General features: G+C 49.8%; 3 protein-coding genes across 5 annotated transcripts; all 3 read left to right on the forward strand.

Annotated features, from left to right (window-relative positions):
* The first annotated feature begins 13 nt into the window (after positions 1–13).
* On the forward strand, positions 14–2,545 carry LOC146272090 (holocytochrome c-type synthase-like). 2 transcript variants are annotated; one of them, XM_084707206.1, is made up of 7 exons: positions 14–93; positions 405–536; positions 873–1,063; positions 1,151–1,299; positions 1,438–1,557; positions 1,767–1,853; positions 2,030–2,545. In XM_084707206.1, exons 2-7 carry the CDS (start codon positions 431–433, stop codon positions 2,223–2,225), a joined length of 849 nt encoding a protein of 282 aa, XP_084563332.1. In that variant the 5' UTR covers positions 14–93; positions 405–430; the 3' UTR covers positions 2,226–2,545. The 2 variants fall into 2 exon arrangements, with proteins under 2 accessions (XP_084563332.1, XP_084563333.1); XM_084707207.1 differs by lacking the exon at positions 14–93 and having other exon boundaries at positions 401–536.
* Positions 2,546–2,706: 161 nt separating this feature from the next.
* rwdd3 (RWD domain containing 3) lies at positions 2,707–5,776 on the forward strand. Of its 2 annotated transcripts, XR_014767135.1 has the most exons (6): positions 2,707–2,911; positions 3,217–3,506; positions 3,704–3,907; positions 4,120–4,238; positions 4,984–5,177; positions 5,301–5,776. XR_014767135.1 is itself a non-coding variant. In XM_084707215.1 (5 exons), the coding sequence occupies exons 1-5, from the start codon at positions 2,827–2,829 to the stop codon at positions 5,090–5,092; spliced, it is 807 nt and encodes a 268-aa protein (XP_084563341.1). In that variant the 5' UTR covers positions 2,707–2,826; the 3' UTR covers positions 5,093–5,267. The 2 variants fall into 2 exon arrangements, 1 of the variants encoding a protein (XP_084563341.1); XM_084707215.1 differs by lacking the exon at positions 5,301–5,776 and having other exon boundaries at positions 4,984–5,267.
* A 1,575-nt stretch (positions 5,777–7,351) lies between these two features.
* Positions 7,352–21,998, forward strand: ptbp2b (polypyrimidine tract binding protein 2b). The gene is made up of 14 exons (XM_084706554.1): positions 7,352–10,720; positions 11,426–11,447; positions 11,551–11,602; positions 12,072–12,388; positions 12,552–12,713; positions 12,884–12,994; positions 13,223–13,418; positions 14,413–14,490; positions 14,695–14,810; positions 17,275–17,308; positions 18,842–18,934; positions 19,037–19,253; positions 19,645–19,722; positions 20,301–21,998. The coding sequence occupies exons 1-14, from the start codon at positions 10,713–10,715 to the stop codon at positions 20,428–20,430; spliced, it is 1,614 nt and encodes a 537-aa protein (XP_084562680.1). The 5' UTR covers positions 7,352–10,712; the 3' UTR covers positions 20,431–21,998.
* The last annotated feature ends 258 nt before the right edge of the window (positions 21,999–22,256 follow it).

The following is a 22,256-nucleotide window of genomic DNA, read 5'->3' on the forward strand; positions in this document are numbered from 1 at the left end:
CGCTGACGTTTCTAGACGCGTTTCCGCAAAGCACTGTGGGAAGCGTGTTTCCTAACATCCACGACGTTAGTCCTTCTGGGAGCGCATTGAGAGGTGAGTGGGTTTTATATAGAGCTTGCCCTTCGCTGTAAACATATTCTTATGAAGCGTTCAACCTTCACGCACAGTTGACGAGTGGACGTGTATTGCATATCTAGAGAGCATTATAAAATTGCTTTTTAGCTAGCCTGCTCGCTAGCTCTGTATTGCCCTTGGTCTGTACTCCGAGACAGGTTGAGGAAAGTTAACATTATAATCCCGACTTCATTGGACGTTTATCATTATTTCAAACAAGATACACTTAAATACCAATTTTTACAAGCATCGAATGAATCCGTACTTGTGTGTCGTTTGATTTGAGTTAGGTGTGGATCGTAGTTAGGACGGCGTTATGGATACATTGTCCGGTCCCACGGTGAAGGCGGAGGGCTTTGCCATGTCTCCACCCGGAGCAGCACCGCCGCAAGGATGCCCCATGCACCAGAATCCCAAACCCAGTAAGACTGCTCCCTCGCCTTGTCCTCCTCCGCTCCTCCTCACCTCTCGTCTTTTTCTTACCTTAAAACCTATTGCTCTCCTTTCGGAAAAACCGGAATCATAGCTCTGTGTGAGACCAGTGACCTGAGAAATTCTAAGATCAACTGACTACTAGAACATTGCTGTTGTTCAAGAGAACACTACTGTTGGCATGTATTGTCTTCTAGAACATAAGTCGTTGTTCTCAATAGAACCCTGCCATTCTAGAACTTGACTAAAGTTCTAGAACCCCAGCTGTTGTTCTAGATTATTATTCCAGCATTGACATGTTGTCTCTCATCCTCCTCCTATCCCAGGTGCCCCTCCGTCAGGGTGTCCCATGCACCAACCCTCCGTGCTGGCCGAGACCCCCGCCGCACCCTCGCCCCCCGCCCCCTCCTCGCCCCCCCCAGCCCACCAGGAGAGGGCGTATGAGTTTGTGGAGTGCCCCATGAAGGCAGCCAACAGAGACAAGTTTAAAGTGTCGGACATTGATCCTTCCAACATGGTAAACCACCAAATCACCTCACAGGACACTTTACCCCACTAATCACCTCAGCAATATATTATTGACCATTATCTCCCGCCTCCTCAGATGCCTCCACCCAATCAGCAGCCTGCTCCTGGACAGCCCTTCTCCCTGTCAGTGAATAGGGAGGAGTCTCAGATTCCGAGGGCGGGGTCAGAGCAGAACTGGGTCTACCCCTCCGAGCAGATGTTCTGGAACGCTATGCTCCGGAAGGGGTACGTCAGCCAATCACTTGCCAGAAATGGAAAGAAGGGTTTGGGGTTGACCAATCACAAACCAGATACAGGATACACATCATCATAAAGAACCTGTAAAACATTATATTAAGTTACAGTTTCCCCCCGATCCACCAGGTGGCGCTGGAAGGAGGATGACCTGGGGCAAAAGGACATGTCTAACATCATCAAGATCCACAACAGGAACAACGAACAGGCCTGGCAGGAGATCCTCAAATGGGAGGCCCTCCACAAGAGGTCAGTACCCTTCACCCCTGACCCCCAACCTTCAACCCGTCCTACCTCAGACCCCTGCATTGTGAGTGTCTTGTCCCCTGTGTGAGCTGGTGGTGGAGGTCTGAAGGGAGCGCTCGTGCTAGTGACTGTTCCGATGGAGTGTTCCGATGGAGTGTTCCGTCTGTGGGTTCCACGTGTTCTGATCCACCGTTCTGTGGTTCCTCTTCCAGAGACTGTCCGTGCGGCCCCACTCTGATTCGCTTCGGGGGTAAAGCAAAGGAGTTCACCCCCAGAGCTCTCTTCCGGAGCTGGATAGGGTTAGTGGGGGAGGGAGAGAATGTAGCTAATACATTTCAAAAATCCTTCTTTTTGAAGCTTTTCACTAACCACACAACTCACTTCATAAAAAGTATTGAAAAGTACTTTTGTAAAGTTTTGCAGACTTACCTGCCCCTCTGCCGACTCACCTGCCTCTGCTGCCTCTGTCCCCCAGGTACGGTCTTCCGTTCGACCGGCACGACTGGATTGTGGACCGCTGCGGTCGTGAGGTCCGCTACGTCATTGACTACTACGACGGTTCAGAGGTGAACCGTCAGAACGACACGGTCCTGGACGTCCGACCTGCCTTCGACTCCCTTGGCGCCGTCTGGGACCGCATGAGGGTGGCGTGGTGGAGGTGGACACACTGAGACCTGGGTGCCAATTCATCGGGTACATCTGCTGAGCTGCTGCTTGTTCATCCAGATATTAAACGGCACTGTGTGCTGTTGGCTTGTAAAATAAGTGTTGTGATTGTATTTGGTGTTATGTTTGGGTGTGTTGTGTTAAGGTTGAATGCTACGGTTGCCTCAACAGAACTTTTAGCTCTGTGCTGAGAAGGGTGTCATCCACATGTACGGTTATTGTGCTCTTAGAGTGGAGGTTATAGTTTATCATTCCCAAGTTATGTGTGTTTGTGTGTGTGAACTGATATTTCTGCTGCCAATACAATATTTATTTATTTGGTCGAGTCGGTTTTCTATGATTGTGAGGCAACAATATTTCCAATTGTTATACTGCACAAAACGTGGTAGCCCTAGCCCACGCCGAGAAAACGAAATAACCGGTAACCGCACTACAGTCTACAAATTGTGCACGGAGCGGAACTCAAATCCGTGGCACTAAGCACCACGGACATGTAAACGCTGCGCACCTAAACACAGACAAAAAGTTCGAGTGAGAAGATGACAGGAGTTGGGAGTCTTGGACATCCAGATTAACCGAGTGGCTGTCGGATGTCTACAGGTAGCGATGTCTGAAGCGGTTCTGGATGAAATAGCTGCGCTGTCCGCAATATACTGCGACAAGGACGAGTTCAAGGTGCTGGAAGATTCAGGTAGCGTAAAGGTTCTGTTGAGCTGTCACCCAAACTAACGTTGCCACACACATTTCTACCGGTGTAGATATAAAGTGTTAAAAAAGCCTCAAAACAGATTGTCTTTTACAAAATCAGTCTAGCGGCCCTTTTCCCATATCAAATTTAAAAAGAAAGAGGTGCTAATGTTTATTGTATGACCACGTCCAAATACAATTCTATACTGTATTAATTTAAGCATTAGGATGGAAATGTTCAACATTTGACACATGTAATATCAAAGCTGTGCGTTTAACTTCCATCCTCAACGCTTCTGGACGTTACAGACGAACAGGGAACGGTCTTCCGTATCCAGGTCTCGGCTGATAAATCTACCGGGGAGAGTGTTTACCTGCGGCTGGTGTTCCGCCTCCCCCCGGGGTACCCCTCGCGCCTTCCAGAAGTGTCGGTGTCGTCAGAGCAGCTCACCCGGAAGCAGTGCCGGCTGTTGAGAGAGAGCGCGTTGCAGCGGGCTGGGGTTTTGGCGCCAGAACCCATGGTCCTCGAGCTGGTGCGGTGGGTGCAGGAGACTCTGTCAGAGCAGAGTCTGGACCCAGGCTGGTCTGGGGAGCAGCAGGTGGGAGACGGTTAACACACACACACACTGTCTGTCGTACACACACTCTCACTGCCTCTCTTTCACACACACACACACACGTGCACACGCACACTATCTGTGTAGGAGAGAGAGAAAGGAAGAGGAGAAACAGAGAGTGGGAGGGTTACTTCAACCACAAACCATGCTAAATTATAACATGATGTCACTATTATTAGGAGATGAAGCAGAGAGAGGAGGAGGAGAGGAGGAGACAGGAGGGTGCTAGCTGGACAGCCCTGCTCCTGGTGGACCACATGAGGAGCAGGGAGAGGTACGTGAAGATGATCCGGAGGTGGAGCTCTGAGCTGCAGCTGGTTGGAAGGCTGTTCCTGGGGCCCCTCATCCTGCTGTTGCTGCAGGGGCCACACACCAACATCAAGGTGAGGCGAGTGAGTGTGTGTGTGAGTGTACACAAGAGTGTATGGTTAAAGCACGAGTGGTGTGTGTAGTGCTAATGGTTGTCTGCTTCTTACCCCTTTCTGAACTGTGTGTGTGTGTGTGTGTGTGTGTGTGTGTGTGTGTGTGTGTGTGTGTGTGTGTGTGTGTGTGTGTGTGTGTGTGTGTGTGTGTGTGTGTGTGTGTGTGTGTGTAGGAGTACATCCATCTCCAGAGGACTGTGAAGGTAGATGTGGACTCTTCTGGGAAGAGGTGTAAAGAGAAGATGATGAAGGTCCTCTATGAACAACCTTCCTCCTCTAAACAACCCAAACAGTTAAGAATTATACTCTGTTGTAATGCATAACTGGTTTAAACACGATGTTTAGGAAGCAGAAGCATATTATTAATCTCTCTCTCTTTCTCCCTCTCTCTCTCCCTTCCTTTCTCCCCTCCCTCCCTCCCTCTCTCTCTCTCTCTTTCTCTCCCTTCCTCTCTCCCTCCCTCCCTTCCTCTCTCCCCTCCCTCACTCCCTCCCTCTCTCTCCCTTCCTCTCTCCCCTCCCTCCCTTCCTCTCTCCCCTCCCTCCCTTCCTCTCTCCCCTCCTTCCCTCCCTCCCTCTCTCCCCTCCTTCCCTCCCTCCCTCTCTCCCCTCCTTCCCTCCCTCCTTCTCTTTCTCTCTCTCTCCCTTCCTTTCTCTTTCTCCCTCTCTCTCTCTCTCTCTCTCTCTCTCTCTCTATCTCTCTCTCTCTCCCCTTCCTCTCTCCCTCCCTCCCTCTCTTTCTCTCTCCCCTCCCTCCCTCTCTTTCTCTCTCTCCCTTCCTCTCTCTTTCTCTCTTTCTCCCTCTCTCTCTCTCCCTTCCTCTCTCTTTCTCTCCCTCCCTCCCTTCCTCCCTTCCTCTCTCCCCTCCCACCCCCCTCCCTCCCTCCACACAAACATCTCTCAGAGGCTCTATCTCCCTCCTTTGGGAGTCGGTTGGTTAGACTCGCTGATCTGTGGTCCTCTATGACACCGCTTGTAAAAAGGTCTTAACAGATAGTTGATTTGATTGGATTTCATCCCTCCATCTCTTTCTAACAGGATGTCGTCTTTTGAAGTCATAGAGTTTTCATCCCTGGATCAGATGAAGCGTGCGTTTGAGGATGTTGGACAACTGGAACTGTTCCGGGAGTTTGTTCCAACCTTGTAGAAGCCACCGCATCACTTCCTGTCATGGAAAGAAGCTGTCCACTTCCTGTGTGAGGACACAGGAACAGGAAGTGGATGGAATAGATGTAAGGAAGTAGGACTGATCAGTGGACACTGGCTTAGACGTGCCGAATCATCAACTTTTTTTGGTCAGTGGATAAAAGTGTTTATGTAAATCTTCTATATTTCATCTCTTCATTGTCCACTAGATGGCACTGAGCCAACACGGTCTCACAGCCTCCATCTTGGTTATCAGGGACGAGGAACAGAGAATACGTGTTGACACGTTTGTTTAGTCCTCCGTGACCTGCCCTTCATTAGAGCGGGTTCGGTGGTCTGCTCCTCTGCTGAACTGGACCTGTGTCCAGGGACCAGGGACACTCTGGAGTTCAAATCGAACACACTCCACCTCTGTACTGCGGTCAGATTGTTTGACGAAGCAGGTATAATGAAACCATGGCAACACCTTTACCATCTCCTGTCCTGGAAATAAATACACCTGGCCTTTCCCCCAAGGCACACACAACACACCACACACACACGCATCACACTGACCCACACACACACCACACGCATGCACACACACATTCTGTTAATTACACTGTGAAAATGGCAGTCATTCACCTCACCCTTTCTCTGAGACCCAGACAACAGACCAGGAGGTGTGTCTGGGTGTGTGTGTGTGTGTGTGTGTGTGTGTGTCAGAGTTTCCTGATGGTGTGTGTGTGTGTGTGTGTCAGAGTTTCCTGATGGTGTGTGTGTGTGTGTGTGTCAGAGTTTCCTGATGGTGTGTGTGTGTGTGTGTGTCAGAGTTTCCTGATGGTGTGTGTGTGTGTGTGTCAGAGTTTCCTGATGGTGTGTGTGTGTCAGAGTTTCCTGATGGTGTGTGTGTGTCAGAGTTTCCTGATGGTGTGTGTGTGTGTGTCAGAGTTTCCTGATGGTGTGTGTGTGTCAGAGTTTCCTGATGGTTTGTGTGTGTGTTACCATTCTAAAGCTTGTTTCCTCCAGGAGGCTCCTGTGAGGAAAGTGTAGTTCCTGGTGCCAACACACCTTGAGCTCCTCAAGATATCACTTAAGCTGAACCCCCTCATCCTCCTCCCAACTCCTCATCCTCCTTCCTCATCCTCCTCATCCTCCCCCCCCTCCTCCTCATCCTCCCCCCCTCCTCCTCCTCCCCCCTCCTCCTCCCACCTCCCTCCTGTCTGATGGGAGTTAAGGACAGATCTCTCCATGAACGATCGATGAAGGGATTGAGAAAACAAATGCCAGCGGTTCAAGCACCTCGTTCTACTTCAGACACAGCTGCTGTTTGGGATATTTGTTCCTGAGATCAAGCCTGTTGGTGCACAACCTCAGCAAGAGGACCCTCCTGGAGGTGTGTGTGTGTGTGTGTGTGTGTGTGTGTGTGTGTGTCAGAGTCACCAGACCAGGCAGAGCCTGGAGATGTTTGATCAGAACTGTAAGCTTCTGGAGCTGGCAGCTAAACATGGTTATTTCTGATTCAGACTGGCAGCTTAATGAAGCTGTCTTACCTCCAGCAGGCATGCATGCATACGTGTGTGTGAGTGTGACTATGGTGCAGGTGTAGTATGGTGTGTCTACAGTCGTGATGATGAGATGGTACCCTCCAGGTTTCCAAGGCAGGGCCAGCCTGTCGCTCAGAGAGGGGATCGATTGGGGGGGAGAGGGAGGTAGATGGCTGGATAAGACTAACACCAAGAGACTGCATTGATTTGATCCCTGTCTGCTCTCTCCATCCCTCTCCTCATCTCTCTTCCCTCTCCATTCAGACACCACCCTCTCTGTCCCTCTCTCTGTTTCTTCCTCCTGTCATCTCTCTTTCTCCTTCCTCCATGTCTCTTTCTGAACTTCTCATCCCTCGCTCCATGTCTTTGTCATTGTCCCTCTCTTTCTCCACCTCGTCTCCTCTCTTTCTCCACCTCGTCTCCTCTCTTTCTCCACCTCGTCTCCTCTCTTTCTCCACCTCGTCTCCTCTCTTTCTCCACCTCGTCTCCTCTCTTTCTCCACCTCGTCTCCTCTCTTTCCCTCACCTTAATATACAGTAATTCCCCCTCACCTCTCCTTTCCCCCCTCCACCCCCCCACCCCTCCTTCTCTTCCAACCCTCCTCCAAACCTACCACCACCCCTCCTCTTCCTCCCCTCCTCATCCTCCACGCCTCCTACTTTGACCCTCCCACCCCACCTCCTCTTTCCCCTTTCCTCCATCTGCTTCTCTCTTTAATCCAGTTAATCTGTCTGCTGGTGGCTAATCCCTTAATTGCAGAGGCTGGTGGAAAGGTCAGCCTGGCTGGTAGGATCAGGCTGTGTTACGTCTATCTATGTCCCCCCTGCCCACTCCCCAGGTGGAACCAATCCTCCCATCCTCTGTGGCTGGGGTTAGTGGGTCTCTCCCTCTCTGGGGGTATTTTCAATGGATCCTATTGGACAGCTCTAGCAGGAAGTCATACTTAATTGTTTACCAACATGATCCTTCATAAAAGCCCCAACAAAGATACATGATTCCAATCACAGCACTTGATGGGGACACTGGGTGTGTTTGAGAAGTTGCGTGTAATGTATGTGCACACGTATGTGTGTGTGTTGATTTCACTCAGTATCCCTGGAGTAATTCCCTCATCACTGTGACCTTTTACGTTCACTGGAAGTGATTGCTTCCTCCAAATTGACTCCGAGGCACTGAGGGTGTGTGTCTTTGTGTGTGTGTATCAGATAGGCCTACCGCTTACAGTAACTACAGCGTTCACGCCGTGCAGGTCACGCAGCCCTCGATCTAAGTTTTTTTTTAACCTAAAGTTAACCGTCCGACTCAACTTCCGCCGATAGTCAATCAGAAACGGTCTAATTACAATCTTATATAGAATATAAAAGGACGTACAATAACCTACATGGATCATTATTTACGTTTACGTTCAGCAGTAGGCCAACGTAATATCAGAGTCGCCTAATGACACTTCCATCGAAGGCTAAATAATTTCCACAAATGTATCTGATGGAATCACCAGCACGTCTCCTCTTATCTATGGATCTGTCTGCCAACCGTTAGCTGAACCGGACCGCAGGCTCGAGGCAATAACCCGGAGCTCCGGAGAGTCCAGTCAATCATGCTGTCAATCACACCGCTGCCGCAGTCAAAGGCGGCCTCCTTCAACCGAGTTGCCTTTCGCGGTCCTGCCTTTAGCGTTGAATAGATAAGCGCAGCGCAGACTCATGGTCGCCCAATTAACGAATACAACAGCCTCCGTTCCCTTTCTTTTTGTAGCTGTCACCGATAGCCGCGGGCAGGCACGACCAATGCACCTCCCGCGGGTCGGGATACCGATAAATGGTTCCCCCGCTAAACAGGACGAGGACCAGGCTAGCTTTACGAAGCCACTACGCCCAGGCAGGAAATTAAAGGAGAGATGTTTGTCTATTTACAGTTGTCCGCTTTCAAGCTGATTTACCGTTGTTGACGACGAGGAGGAGGGGTGCTATTCATTAAAAAAAAGTAATACCAGTTATATGTCATTGACCATCAAGACATTAAAATAAAATAAAAACATCGAAAAACTGTTTCAACTCAGTATCATACACAGCTGAAATTCAGCCTTGGTTGGATGTGGTTGATTGACGTGGAGTTAACTGTGGATTTGTCTTTGTGACGAGGACATGGAGAGGAAAGTCTTCTTCAGCTTCTCCAGACAACAAACACGTGGGCTCTCTCCTCCACGAGCCCGCAGTGGCCTACGATTAAACAAGAACAGGTGCGCAAGCATTATTATAAAAAAGATGTGGAGCCTATGTTGGAGAACTATGTTGGAGAACAATAAATGTTTTAGCACATCTCGTGCACACACATTCCTCGCTGGTCCGAGTACCCTATCCTCCCGACCCCGGACCCCGTCACGTCGCTGAACTACTAGCCTGGCCTGCTTCCCACCGTGCTCGTTAACTTCTCCGCCACGGCGCTCCGCGAGGTCAGCGGTTAACGAGTGATGTGTTTCATCTCTGGATTCTCACCTAGCGTTTCCATGGAAACTACCAGTCTCGCGCCCCTTAGTGCAAATCAACTTGTTTACATGTGGTCACCCACGACTCAAGCTTGTAGGCCTGCTGTGAGAGCGTGGCAATAAACTTAAAAATATATATATATATTCTCTCCCACTCTCTTTCCCTTTTTGTTTTCTCTTACTGAGATATCCCCACCTAACCTCTTCAGTAGTTAGTCAACTTATTTAATTTAAAACTCGAAACCTTGCTGGATAACGTGCTGTAGATACATTTTCACACGTAGCCTACGCCTACCCTCCTTCCATTCCAATAAATTACAAGATTGAACGTGGGAGAGAGGAGAGAACTTTTTTGGACGCAAACGAACCGAAAGTTGTGGGTGAATCACTCGTGAACAGATAAAACGGGTGGGCTGAAAAGGTTAGCCCTCCAATAAAGATAGCATTGGTCTGGCAGTCTGCTAGACTCCGACCAACTTCACCTGTCACAGTTCAGGTTCTTCAGCAAGGCAGAGAAGCTTGCACTCTGTCCTCGAGCTATTGATTCGCCCATGAGACATATCTGATTGCTGCTTCTTTAAGAAGTCATGGTGCAGGTGCAGAGTCAGATGAAGACAGAGAGATCCATCCTCCTCATCTTCATCTCACCATCCCTCCATCTTTACATCCTTTCATCCCTTAATCTATTAATCTCTCCATCCTTCCCATCATCCCTATATCCCTCTCCGTTGCCAGAGTGATGGTCCCTTTGAAGCATGTAGGCCCAGACCAGGAACTAAAAGCCACAACTAGACACATTAAACTAGATGGCTGGAACTGCTCTTTCTCACTGTGTGGGTGTGTGGATGAACCTGATAGGAAATGAGAGGGTACGACCTGACATTTAAAGTGACACTTCTGACCATGGAGAGAACATTACAGAACTACTAGAATCAAAGAGCAGAAGGAGATGGTGTCAGACGCACACACACACACACACCGCCCTTATTGCCATCATCATCAAACATACACACAGACACACACACAGACGCCGCCCTTATTGCCATCATCATCAAACATACACACAGACACACACACAGACGCCGCCCTTATTGCCATCATCATCAAACATACACACACACATACAGACATCCATCCGTAATACACACACACATAATATATCTTTGCTAACTTGGCAGACAGACACACACTCACTCACGCACACACACCATCTGAAAAAATATAAAAGGGAATTGGTAGGCTCAGTGGTAGAGCATTTGAATGCAGATGGAGAAATCTCCTCTATGACGATTTGGAAACGTTTGTCAAATGAACACATAAAAAAATAAAACTGATGAAATCTCCCTTTCCATAAGATACACAAATGTTGTCACATAAAAGCTCAGAATTGTCATTTTGTAGGTACATTTTCAGTGTACGATTAAAACTTGTATTTTATTTTACCAGAAAAAAAATCAAATCCTCGAGCGTATACGACTTCGGGTGTTACGTCACTGTTTGAATCTGACAGCGTCTGCGACCATTTTACTCAGTGGTGTCTCGTGCTGTTACGGTAAAGGAATTAAGAAAAACAAATCGTGAAAAAGAATCTGGAAATAAAGAATCTGGAAATGGACGGGTACGTGTTTTAGTTTCATTAACCTATGTATATCATGCACATACTTAAACTGAGTGTTAAGTGTTAAAATAACGGATTAATCTGCCGGCTAACTAAAGCTAGCTAGCTAGCAGAGTGTGACCCAACCTGAAGTACAGGACTCCCATCTTGTAGCAATGTCTAGCTAGCGAGTTGTCATGCCAGCATTTGAATTATATGGGGGAAATTATTGTCAAACTCATTCGAATTTAGAAGTTGTGTTTTAGGAAATTGTTCATGATTTTATTGAGTGCAGCAGATACAATTACAGAATTTTGGTATTTGTTTGTACGTAGCTAGCTAGTTGGCCAGCTAGCGGGCGCTTGTTCGAAGCTTTGTTATGGATCGTGCGGGTCTCGTTCTTTTGTCTGCTACTGTACATTCATTTAGACCATCATCAGCTAGCTAGCTAATGTTAGCACACCGGCCATTCTTGATGATGTGCGTGATTCTTACCTTTTTTTCTTTTCTACTTATACTAAATAGACGAACATGCTTTTAGTTTTGTCGCTCATGCTACAGTAGATTTGTTTTTAACCCGCTTCTAGCTCGGTATAGGTAGGCGTGACGAAGGCCGGGGTACATATATTGTGTGTGTGCTAGCTAGCTAGCTAGCTCTTTATTTTCATCTGCATTGTGTAGGATGTGGTACTCTTATTGACCAGTTTATTTCTTCGTATTTCACAGTGATGTGGCAGTTGGCGTTAAGGTAAGTGCCGTTTGACCGTCGATGTTAGTATTCACAGTATTGAGGTCGCGTGGAGCTCCACGGGTTCAGACTGTGATGTTCTGTTTCTGATGTTTGTTTTCAGAGAGGCTCAGACGAACTGAACCTCTACAGCAGCAGCCCCAACTCTGTTACAGGTCAGTGTCTGTCTCTCTGTCTCTGTCCTTCTAAATGATGACTCACTTCAGTGTCAACATGTATTGGATGTAGTGTGAAGGTAGACGATATACAGGTAGATGCACAGACAGACTGAAGGACATACGGATAGACAATCTGTTTGGTCCAGGGGTGGCCAACCCTGGTCCTCGAGAGCCTCTGTCCTGCATGTTTTAGATGTTTCCCTGCTCCAGCACACCTGATTCAAATGAATGGTCAATATCCAAGCCTGAGAATGACCATTCATTTGAATCAGGTGTGCTGGAGCAGGGAAACATCTCAAACATGCAGGACAGAGGCTCTTGAGGACCAGGGTTGGCCACCCCTGGTTTAGTCAGACAGATAGATAAACAAACTATTTAGAATCCCAGTAGGATGCTTTGCCCAACCACACACAACGTGCCTATCTCCCCGCCTCCCCGTTAACGGCTGTGTCCCTCCTCCTCCCAGCCAACGGCGGCGACAGCAAGAAGCTGAGGGTGGAGGAGCGAGCCGAGAGCCCCCCCTCCCGCGTGCTCCACATCCGCAAGCTCCCCAGCGAGGTGTCGGAGACCGAGGTCATCGCCCTGGGCCTGCCCTTCGGCAAGGTCACCAACATCCTGATGTTGAAGGGGAAGAACCAGGCCTTCCTGGAGCTGGGCACAGAGGAGGCGGCCGTTACCATGGTGAACTACTACACGGCCGTCACGCCCCAGGTGCGGAACGTTCCCGTGTTCATCCAGTTCTCCAACCACAAGGAGCTGAAGACCGACAGCGCCCTCAACCAGGTGAGACGCACCTGGATACACCACTGTACCTGTCACACCTGTCCATACACACCTGTTACACCTGTCTGAACCCCAGAGAAAATGTACTGTATGATGACTGGTTCTTCACATAGTCTCACCCTCGCCCCCCCCTCCTCCCCCCCATCTCCTCCGCCCACCTCAGAGAGCCCAGGCGGTGTTGCAGGCAGTGTCGGCGGTGCAGGAGGGGGGCTCCCCTAGCTCTGACCCCGGGGCCCTGGACAGCCTGGCCCCTGCCCCCAGTCCTGTCCTCAGGATCATCATAGACAACATGTTCTACCCCGTCACCCTGGACGTGTTGCAGCAGGTAGGACACAGACAGACAGACAGACAGACATGCAGACAGGAAGTCAGACAGTGAGACGGTTAATCAGTTAGACTGTCATGGTTCTACTCTGTGGATGTTTTCATGGTTTTAACTTTAAAGTGCTCTTCTCTCTTTCTCCTCTCTTTACCTCCTCCTCTCCTGCTGTTCAGATTTTCTCCAAGTTCGGCACAGTGATGAAGATCATCACCTTCACCAAGAACAACCAGTTCCAGGCATTGTTGCAGTTCAGCGAGCCTGTCAATGCCCAACAGGCCAAGCTGGTACTAACACACACACCAGACTGATACTGGCTGGTTAACTTACATGAAGTTAACATAGTATTTACTGGTGATGACCAGAGATGCCTGTTTTATTTCTTAAGCCTTCTCCAACAATGTGTTGTGGTCATTTACACCCCCCCCCCTTTCTCTCTCTCTCTCTCCCTCTGTCTCCTTAACCCTCTCTCTCCCTCTGTCTCCTTAACCCTCTCTCTCTCCCTCTCCTCCCAGTCTCTAGACGGTCAGAACATCTATAACTCCTGCTGCACGCTGCGTATTGACTTCTCTAAGCTGGTCAACCTGAACGTGAAGTACAACAACGATAAGAGTCGTGACTACACGCGGCCAGAGCTGCCCGCGGGAGACGGCCAGCCCCCCGTCGACCCCAACATGGCTGGCCTCAGCAAGGACTCCTCCTCCCTGCTGGGTCAGGACACCACTCTCCTCTCTGTCCTCCTGTCTCTGTCCTCCTCTCTCTGTCCTCGTCTCTGTCCTCCTCTCTGTCCTCGTCTCTGTCCTCCTCTCTGTCCTCCTCTCTGTCCTCCTCTCTGTCCTCCTGTCTCTGTCCTCCTGTCTCTGTCCTCCTCTCTGTCCTCCTGTCTCTGTCCTCCTCTCTCTGTCCTCCTGTCTCTGTCCTCCTCTCTCTGTCCTCCTCTCTGTCCTCCTCTCTCTGTCCTCCTCTCTCTGTCCTCCTCTCTCTGTCCTCCTCTCTCTGTCCTCCTCTCTCTGTCCTCCTCTCTCTGTCCTCCTCTCTCTGTCCTCCTCTCTCTGTCCTCCTCTCTGTCCTCCTGTCTCTGTCCTCCTGTCTCTGTCCTCCTGTCTCTGTCCTCCTGTCTCTGTCCTCCTGTCTCTGTCCTCCTGTCTCTGTCCTCCTGTCTCTGTCCTCCTCTCTCTGTCCTCCTCTCTCTGTCCTCCTCTCTGTCCTCCTCTCTGTCCTCCTCTCTGTCCTCCTCTCTGTCCTCCTGTCTCTGTCCTCCTCTCTGTCCTCCTCTCTGTCCTCCTGTCTCTGTCCTCCTCTCTGTCCTCCTCTCTGTCCTCCTCTCTGTCCTCCTCTCTCTGTCCTCCTCTCTCTGTCCTCCTCTCTCTGTCCTTCTCTCTGTCCTCTTCTCTCTGTCCTCTCTGTCCTCCTCTCTCTGTCCTCTCTGTCCTTCTCTCTGTCCTCCTCTCTCTGTCCTCCTGTCTCTGTCCTCCTGTCTCTGTCCTCCTCTCTCTGTCCTCCTGTCTCTGTCCTCCTGTCTCTGTCCTCCTGTCTCTGTCCTCCTCTCTCTGTCCTCCTCTCTCTGTCCTCCTCTCTCTGTCCTCCTCTCTGTCCTCCTCTCCCTTGGTCCTCCTCTCTTCTGTCTCTCCTCCTTTTCTCTCTGTATCTTCTATTTCCAAGTCTGATCTCTTAACCTGACCCTTAACCTCTGACCTCTCTCTAGGCACTCCCTCCGGCATGGTGGGCCCCTACTCTGGAGGTGGAGCCTACGGATCCTCTCTTTCTCTCTCCCAGGGCGGAGGTAACCAAGGTTTCCTCTCTCTGTGTTTGTGTCGGGAAAACATGTATTTGTAGAAAGCTCAGTTCTGGATAACTGGCCATGAGAGCATCTGTGCTGGCAGTGAAACCCTGAGATCAGAGATCACAATTGTTCAGCAGTTGAACCCTTCAAAAGATTTCCTAGAAATTCACTGATGATTTATTGCCTCCCCCATGCCTCCCCCAGGTACCATCAGTCCCCTGAGTGCAGCAGCAGCAGCAGCTGCAGCAGCAGGCAGAGTGGCTCTGTCTGGACACTCTGGAGTCAGCGGAGTCCTGCTGGCCAGCAACCTCAACGAGGAGGTCAGTACCAGCCCAGTGTCAGCCCAGTGTCAGCCCACCCTGGACCTATCCTGGAAACCTCCTCTACTCCCTCCCCCTCCTCCTCTACTCCCTCCCTCCCCCTCCTCCTCTCCTCGACTGCCTCCCCCTCCCTCTTTACTCCCTCCCCTCCCTCTTTGCTCCCTCCCTCTTTACTCATCTCTCCAGGCTGTGATAGTGTTCTAGTAGACAGTGTAGGTCTCCCATGATGGTATTATCACCAAGCCCCTTAGGCAGGGCTCGTTCCAAACCTCTCTCTGGGACCTCCTCTCTCTCCTGGGGACTCGTCCCTGAGGAAGAGGAGGGGGGAGAGGAAGAGGAGGGGGGAGAGGAAGAGAGGTGTATACATTGCTATTTGGGGCCAGTGAGAGGACTCTACCAAGGCTGATCCACATTCCTGCAGGATCCTCTTCTCTGACAGTCTCTTGGAATAGAAGTAGCTGGTTTGTAAGGAGGAGAAACTGTAACTTCATATCTGAGTAGATTTACTGTACTCCTCTCCTGTCTCTAGGCTGACCAGTCCTGTCTTCAGTGTGTTCTGTTCATGATGATTATAATCACTGTCTCTCTTTTCTCACTCTTACTTCCTCTCTCACTCCCCCCTCTCTCCTCCCCCTCTCTCTCTCCCAACTCTCCCTCTCACTCCCCCTCTCTCTCCTCCCCCTCTCTCTCTCCCCTCTCTCCCTCTCACTCCCCCTGTCTCTCCTCCCTCTCTCTCCCCTCTCTCCCTCTCACTCCCCCTGTCTCTCCTCCCTCTCTCTCCCTCTCTCTCCTATGTGGAGTACTAGTCTCTAACAGGATCTTCTCTCTCCAAGCTCTCTTCCTGAGTGATTCTGCTGGTGCTCTTCTCTCTACTGTTTCCCCTGTGGATGTCTCTCACAGGCCTTTATGTACACCTGCTATATCTCTGTTGAACCTGGATCTCCTTGATCCACATCTATCTGCTTTAACCCTACTATTTCTGTCTACACTATATCTAACTGTATCTGGTCTACCGACATCTTTACAATCTTTCTGTATATATCTATGCTACTATCATTTTGTATCTGCTAATACTACATCTATACCATATCTGTATCTGCAAAATCTATACCTATACTACATCTATCTGTATCTGCTAAATCTACTATATCTGACCTGCTAAATCTATATCTATACTATATCTGTATCTGCTAAATCTATATCTACCTGTACCTGCTATTCTTGCATCTGTACCTACTATATCTATCTGTATCTGCTATATCTCTACTATATCATCTGTTTCTCCAGAGCAGTAGTGTCCTGCAGTCATGTCTCCCCTGGCTCTGGTAGAAGGGTGGCCACATGACCGGCCCTGTAGCCACAACTCCACATGCTGGTTTTCATGTCTTTACATGCACGTTCCCTCTTTTACTGTCCTCTTCCTCCTCCTTCCCCTCTACCTCCTCCTCCTTCCCCTTTTCCTCCTCCTCTCCTTCCTCCTCCTCTTCCTCAGAAGCCCTGAAGGCCAGCGTGACCTGTGATAACCCTGCATCTCATATCCCAGTCCTCCAGCTCTCCCTGGTTCAGATTCTCCTGCTCCTCCTCCTGCTCCTCCTCCTCTCCTGGTCTGACACACCTGGCTGGGGGAGGGCAGCCCAGCTGCCACCAGACACCCTCCAGCCAGGCTCAGATCAGGAAGCTCTCAGAGGGCAGAAGGGAGGGAAGGAAGAAGCTCTGAACCAGGAGTCCCATGACTAACCTGGATGAGTCTATGGCATGCCTGCTCCCCCCTCCCCTGCTCCCTGCTTCTACCCCTCCTCTACCTCCCTCCTGCTCTCTTCCTCCTCCCTCCTCCCCCTACCCCTCCCTCTCCCCTGCCCTCTCCCTCACTATCCCCCCCCCCCCCCCCCGCGCTCCCTCCTCCTCCTGGCTAGGGTAGTCTCAGGTCAGCTGTGTTCCTCTCTGTCTACCCTCGTGGTCTCTGGTGATGACATTGGGACTATTAGGATCTGTCAACCAATCAAATCCAGCCATTTATCTGACCAAACTCCTGCATTTCCAATGTACTGACCTGTATTTTTATTTTTGTCCTCCCCTCCATCCCTCCTCCCTCCCTTGTCTCCCTCCCCCAACCCAATCATTTGTTTTATTAATTTATTAATTTATTTACCCTGCATTGCTTCCCTCCCACTTCCCCTTTTTGCTTCCTGTCTTCATCCGTGTGTCCCTCCCCTCCTCCCTCCCTCCCCTCCCTCCCCTCTCTCCCCTCCTCCCACCTGTTTACGCTCTGTGGCTGGACCTTAATGTTTCCCCTGGGACAAACCTCCCCTCCCTAACTGCCCCTGACTCCCCATGCTTCCTCCACCACCACAACCATTCAACGGGAAACCACGCTCCTTCGTTATGGATGATCTGTCCATCTCCGTTCTCTGCCTCCGACTCTTCTACCTCTCTTCCTGTCCTCCGCTGCTTGCTCTCTCTAAAGATGATCACGCCCCACAGTCTCTTTACTCTCTTTGGTATGTGATCGTTAGCACACTCTCTCACTCTCTCTCACTCTCACTCTCTCTATGTGATCGTTAGCACACTCCCCCCGTCTCTCTCCCTCACTCTCGCTCTTTCTTTCTCTCTCTTCTCTCTCTCTCTCTCTCTCTCTCTCTCTCTCTCTCTCTCTCTCTCTCTCTCTCTCTCTCTCTCTCTCTCTCTCTCTCTCTCTCTCTCTCTCTCTCTCTCTCTCTCTCTCTCTCTCTCTCTCTCTCTCTCTCTCTCTCTCTCTCTCTCTCTCTCTCTCTCTCTCTCTCTCTCTCTCTCTCTCTCTCTCTCTCTCTCTCTCTCTCTCTCTCTCTCTCTCTCTCTCTCTCTCTCTCTCTCTCTCTCTCTCTCTCTCTCTCTCTCTCTCTCTCTCTCTCTCTCTCTCTCTCTCTCTCTCTCTCTCTCTCTCTCTCTCTCTCTCTCTCTCTCTCTCATGTATTCGTCAGCTCCCTCGCTCTCTAGTTGAGTTTGAGTCCATCTAAGTTCTTTCCCGACGGGTTATCCGTGTTTTTGTGTCTCCCTCCATGTTTAGTGTCTCACATAGAGATTGGTCTCACATTTCACCATCTCCATGTACACTCTCTCACACACATACACATACACACATATACAGGTAGACATGCACTTACACACACACACACACACACACAGTCCTTCATCACCTCCACACACGTGCCTCACGAGAGACAGACATGTAGCGTTAGTTTGTCTCTTGATACACCCTGTGTCCTGAGACCTCCAGTCTCCTCGTGGCGTTAAGCATGAGCTCTCACATGGCGTCCAGGCCTGACTGTGCTGTGGTTGTCGTCCATCTCATTGTGTTTGTTCCGGAGGGCTGCAAGGCTTGTTCCCTCTGTTCTCTCTCCTTATTTAAGTCTGTTTCAAGGCCCTTCAGTCATTGGTTAAAATTACTATGGATTATTGCTCCATATTTTTTTCACGTTTCATTTTAAACTACCTACTCTGAAGCACTAACGTTGACTTTACACCGTCCACTCTCCTCCATCTCTCCTCCACCTCTCCTCTCCATCTCTCCTCTCCTCCATCTCTCCTCCATCTCTCCTCTCCCCCACCTCTCCCCCACCTCTCCTCCATCCTTTTCTCCATCTCTCTGCACTTCTGATCTATTCACACCATCTCATCTGATGTATCCTCCGCTCTCTCCTTAATCTCTCCTCCTCTGCATTCTCTCACTGATCTCCCTCCTCCTCTCACTGATTTCCCTCCTCCTCTCACTGATCTCTCTTCTCCTCCTCTCCCCTGCTCTCTCTCCTTAATCTCCCCTCCTCTGCATTCTCTCACTGATCTCTCTTCTCCTCTCACTGATCTCTCTCTTCCTCCTCTCACTGATCTCTCTCCTTCTCTCCCCTGCTCTCTCTCCCTAATCTCTCCTCTGCATTCTCTCACTGATCTCTCTCTTCCTCCTCTCACTGATCTCTCTCCTCCTCTCCCCTGCTCTCTCTCCCTAATCTCTCGTCCTCTTCATCTCCCCGTTGGGTCTACCTGTCGTTATGTCTCAGGGGTGTATGGTGATGTGCAGCGTGTGAAGATCCTCTACAACAAGAAGGACAGCGCTCTCATCCAGTTAGCTGATGGGAATCAGGCCCAGCTGGGTGAGTGACAGCAGCTCTGACCAATCCCTGAGCCCGCCTTGATTATCTGCAAAATTAGGAAACATTTTCATCCTCTACTCACTAACTCCCCTCTTCCCCCAGCTATGAGCCACCTGAACGGTCAGAAGATGTACGGTAAGATCATCCGTGTGGCGCTGTCCAAGCACCAGACGGTGGCTCTCCCCAGGGACGGCCTGGACGACCAGGGCCTCACCAAGGACTTCAGCAACTCCCCCCTGCACCGCTTCAAGAAGCCTGGCTCCAAGAACTTCCAGAACATCTTCCCCCCCTCCTCCACGCTCCACCTCTCCAACATCCCGTAGGTCCCTCTCAGCCCTGGGCACGCTCGCGTCATTGTAGATTGATGTCGCAGGAGCTGTTCTCCCTGGTGGTGTGTTCCCCCTGATGGTGTGTTCTCCCTGGTGGTGTGTTCTCCCTGATGGTGTGTTCTCCCTGGTGGTGTGTTCTCCCTGATGGTGTGTTCTCCCTGATGGTGTGTTCTCCCTGATGGTGTGTTCTCCCTGGTGGTGTGTTCTCCCTGATGGTGTGTTCCGACTGGTGGTGTGTTCCGACTGATGGTGTGTTCTCCCTGATGGTGTGTTCCGACTGATGGTGTGTTCTGACTGATGGTGTGTTCCGACTGGTGGTGTGTTCTGACTGATGGTGTGTTCCGACTGGTGGTGTGTTCTGACTGATGGTGTGTTCTTCAGGGAGGACGTGACAGAAGAAGACATCAGCCTGCTGTTCTCCAATGCTGGAGGCACGGTGAAGGCTTTCAAGTTCTTCCAGTACGTACAGCCGATCACACCCATGGAGTACATTGCTAGCTTACTTTACAGAGCACTAGCTAACTTTACAAACCATTTGCTAACTTTACAGGACACTTGCTAACTTTGCAGGACACTCGCTAACTTTACAGACCACTCACTAACTTTACAGACCACTTGCTAACTTTGCAGACCACTCGCTAATTTTACAGACCACTCGCCTACTTTACAGGAAACTCACTGACTTTATAGACCACTAGCTAACTTTACAGGAAACTCGCTAACTTTACAGGAAACTCGCTAACTTTACAGACCACTCGCTAACTTTACAGACCACTCGCTAACTTTACAGACCACTCGCTAACTTTACAGGAAACTCACTGACTTTATAGACCACTAGCTAACTTTACAGGAAACTCACCAACTTTACAGACCACTCGCTAACTTTACACGTTACTCATGATAAAATAACACCAACTTGATAAATATATTCATAAACTTCCTCCAGCTTTACAGCTGTCTTTAGTAGTGAAAACACATTTCAGAAAGATCCTTCTAGGACCTCAGTGGTAGGTCATCCTCATTGCTGTTCCCCTCAGGGACCACAAGATGGCGCTGCTTCAGATGGGCACGGTGGAGGAGGCCATCCAGGGGCTTATTGATCTCCACAACTATGACATGGGATCCAACCACCACCTCAAGGTCTCCTTCTCCAAGTCCACCATCTAGATGAGGGGGAGGAGCCACACAACAGACTCCTCGCCTAACCCTGCCCCTTGTCCCACAGCCACGCCCACTTGGATTGGCCTCACCCCTAGTAGTCACCGTCTCCATGGAAACCGTGGAGAGTCCCATATGCTAGGAGAAACCAGGGCATCCAGTCGTTCCTTTTTTAGACGATTGATCATTTGACTATTGTTGTTATTATTAGTGTAGTCTATTGATATTAAAGCTCCGCTTAGGATATAAGGATGGAATTTACCTAGTCTGTCATCTTATGACTGCCTCTAATACCCAAGACCCCGTTCCCATCTGTGTGTTCTAGACAGGCTCCGCCCCTCCTGTGTGTTCTAGACAGGCTCCGCCCCCTCCTGTGTGTTCTAGACAGGCTCCGCCCCTCCTGTGTGTTCTAGACAGGCTCCGCCCCCTCCTGTGTGTTCTAGACAGGCTCCGCCCCTCCTGTGTGTTCTAGACAGGCTCCGCCCCTCCTGTGTGTTCTAGGCAGGCTCCGCCCCTCCTGTGTGTTCTAGGCAGGCTCCGCCCCTCCTGTGTGTTCTAGACAGGCTCCGCCCCCTCTGTGTTTGTATGGAAGAGGAGGCTCTTAATTTTGATTAGATTGAATCAGCAAACATGTGCCTTACTCTGACAAATATTATCAATACTCCCCTTGCGTTTTTCTCCCCAGAGATATAGGGTTAGGCACATTCTGATTGTTGTTTTTCCCCCGTTATCTTCTATTTGTACAGAACCCCCCCCCCCCCCCCGTTTTGGTTTCAAGTTTCTTTGCATATAGTTGTTAACTCGTAGACACATATACACACACACACACACAGTTTAAGCTCATGTAGAATTTTGGGGGGGCTTTTGATGTTTTGACCAGTACCAGGAAGTCGTTTTAACCACCCCCCTCCCCCGAAACCTGGGGTTGTCATGGATACGTTGGTCAAGAGGGCCAGACATCCCCCTCTCCTCGTTTCTATTGCATGAAGATGAACTGATAAATACAGCATGTGACACTGATGATGATGGTGATGAAGGTGATGGTGTTTTTGTGATTGTAGAAGAGAAACTGATTCTTCTTGGGACCAAAGTTGATGTGCCTTTCATCGTACTTTACTGCTGTGGGTGTTAAACACGCTCTCCTTCTCTGTTCTGTTAAAACATGTTTCAGTATCAAGTTGTGGGTGAAGGAAGTCACATCATGAGGTGAACAATCTTCTGTGATGTTGATGCTTTTACTAAAGGAAAAGGGGAAAAAGTTAAAAAAAAAAAATGTTTTTGTGCACATTTGTTATGCATCTTCAGTTAGAAGTTGTTGCCACGTTTGAGAAAAAAAAAAAAGATTTAAAAGTTTGATTTTGTTTTGATTGGACTGTGTTGGGATGATGTTCTATTTGAGTTTCAGTTTCTGCATATGAGTTGTGATCCTGCTCAGTGTGGATCGGAGAAGGCTCAATTAAACGTCCCTTTTCTACACACTGAGTTCATGATGGGCGTGCTGGTTCCTGTGTGTGTGTACCGTTCAGTAGCTCTCTGTAGTAGCATGCTTCTAATAAACTCCTCTTCTGCTCTGCTCACCTTCTGTCTCTCTAATCTTGCTTTCTCCTGCCTCTCCCTCCTGCCTCTCCGTCCTGCCTCACAGTTTCATCATCAATAACCATTCCTCCGTAAAAAGCAGTCGTTCAGCTCTGACCTGGTGTCACTCCACCAATATAACCAGGGGTGAGCTTGATTAGAGGCAGAGTGTGTTCCTACTCTGGCTGCACAGCTGTAACAAGTCACATCCAGAGGGGAATGTTGGCGTCTGAAGCAAACGTCTCAGACCCCATGTCAAC

This window comes from Hypomesus nipponensis, chromosome 10 (assembly GCF_054491055.1).
Source record: "Hypomesus nipponensis isolate SF chromosome 10, ASM5449105v1, whole genome shotgun sequence".
Taxonomy (NCBI): Eukaryota; Metazoa; Chordata; class Actinopteri; order Osmeriformes; family Osmeridae; genus Hypomesus; species Hypomesus nipponensis.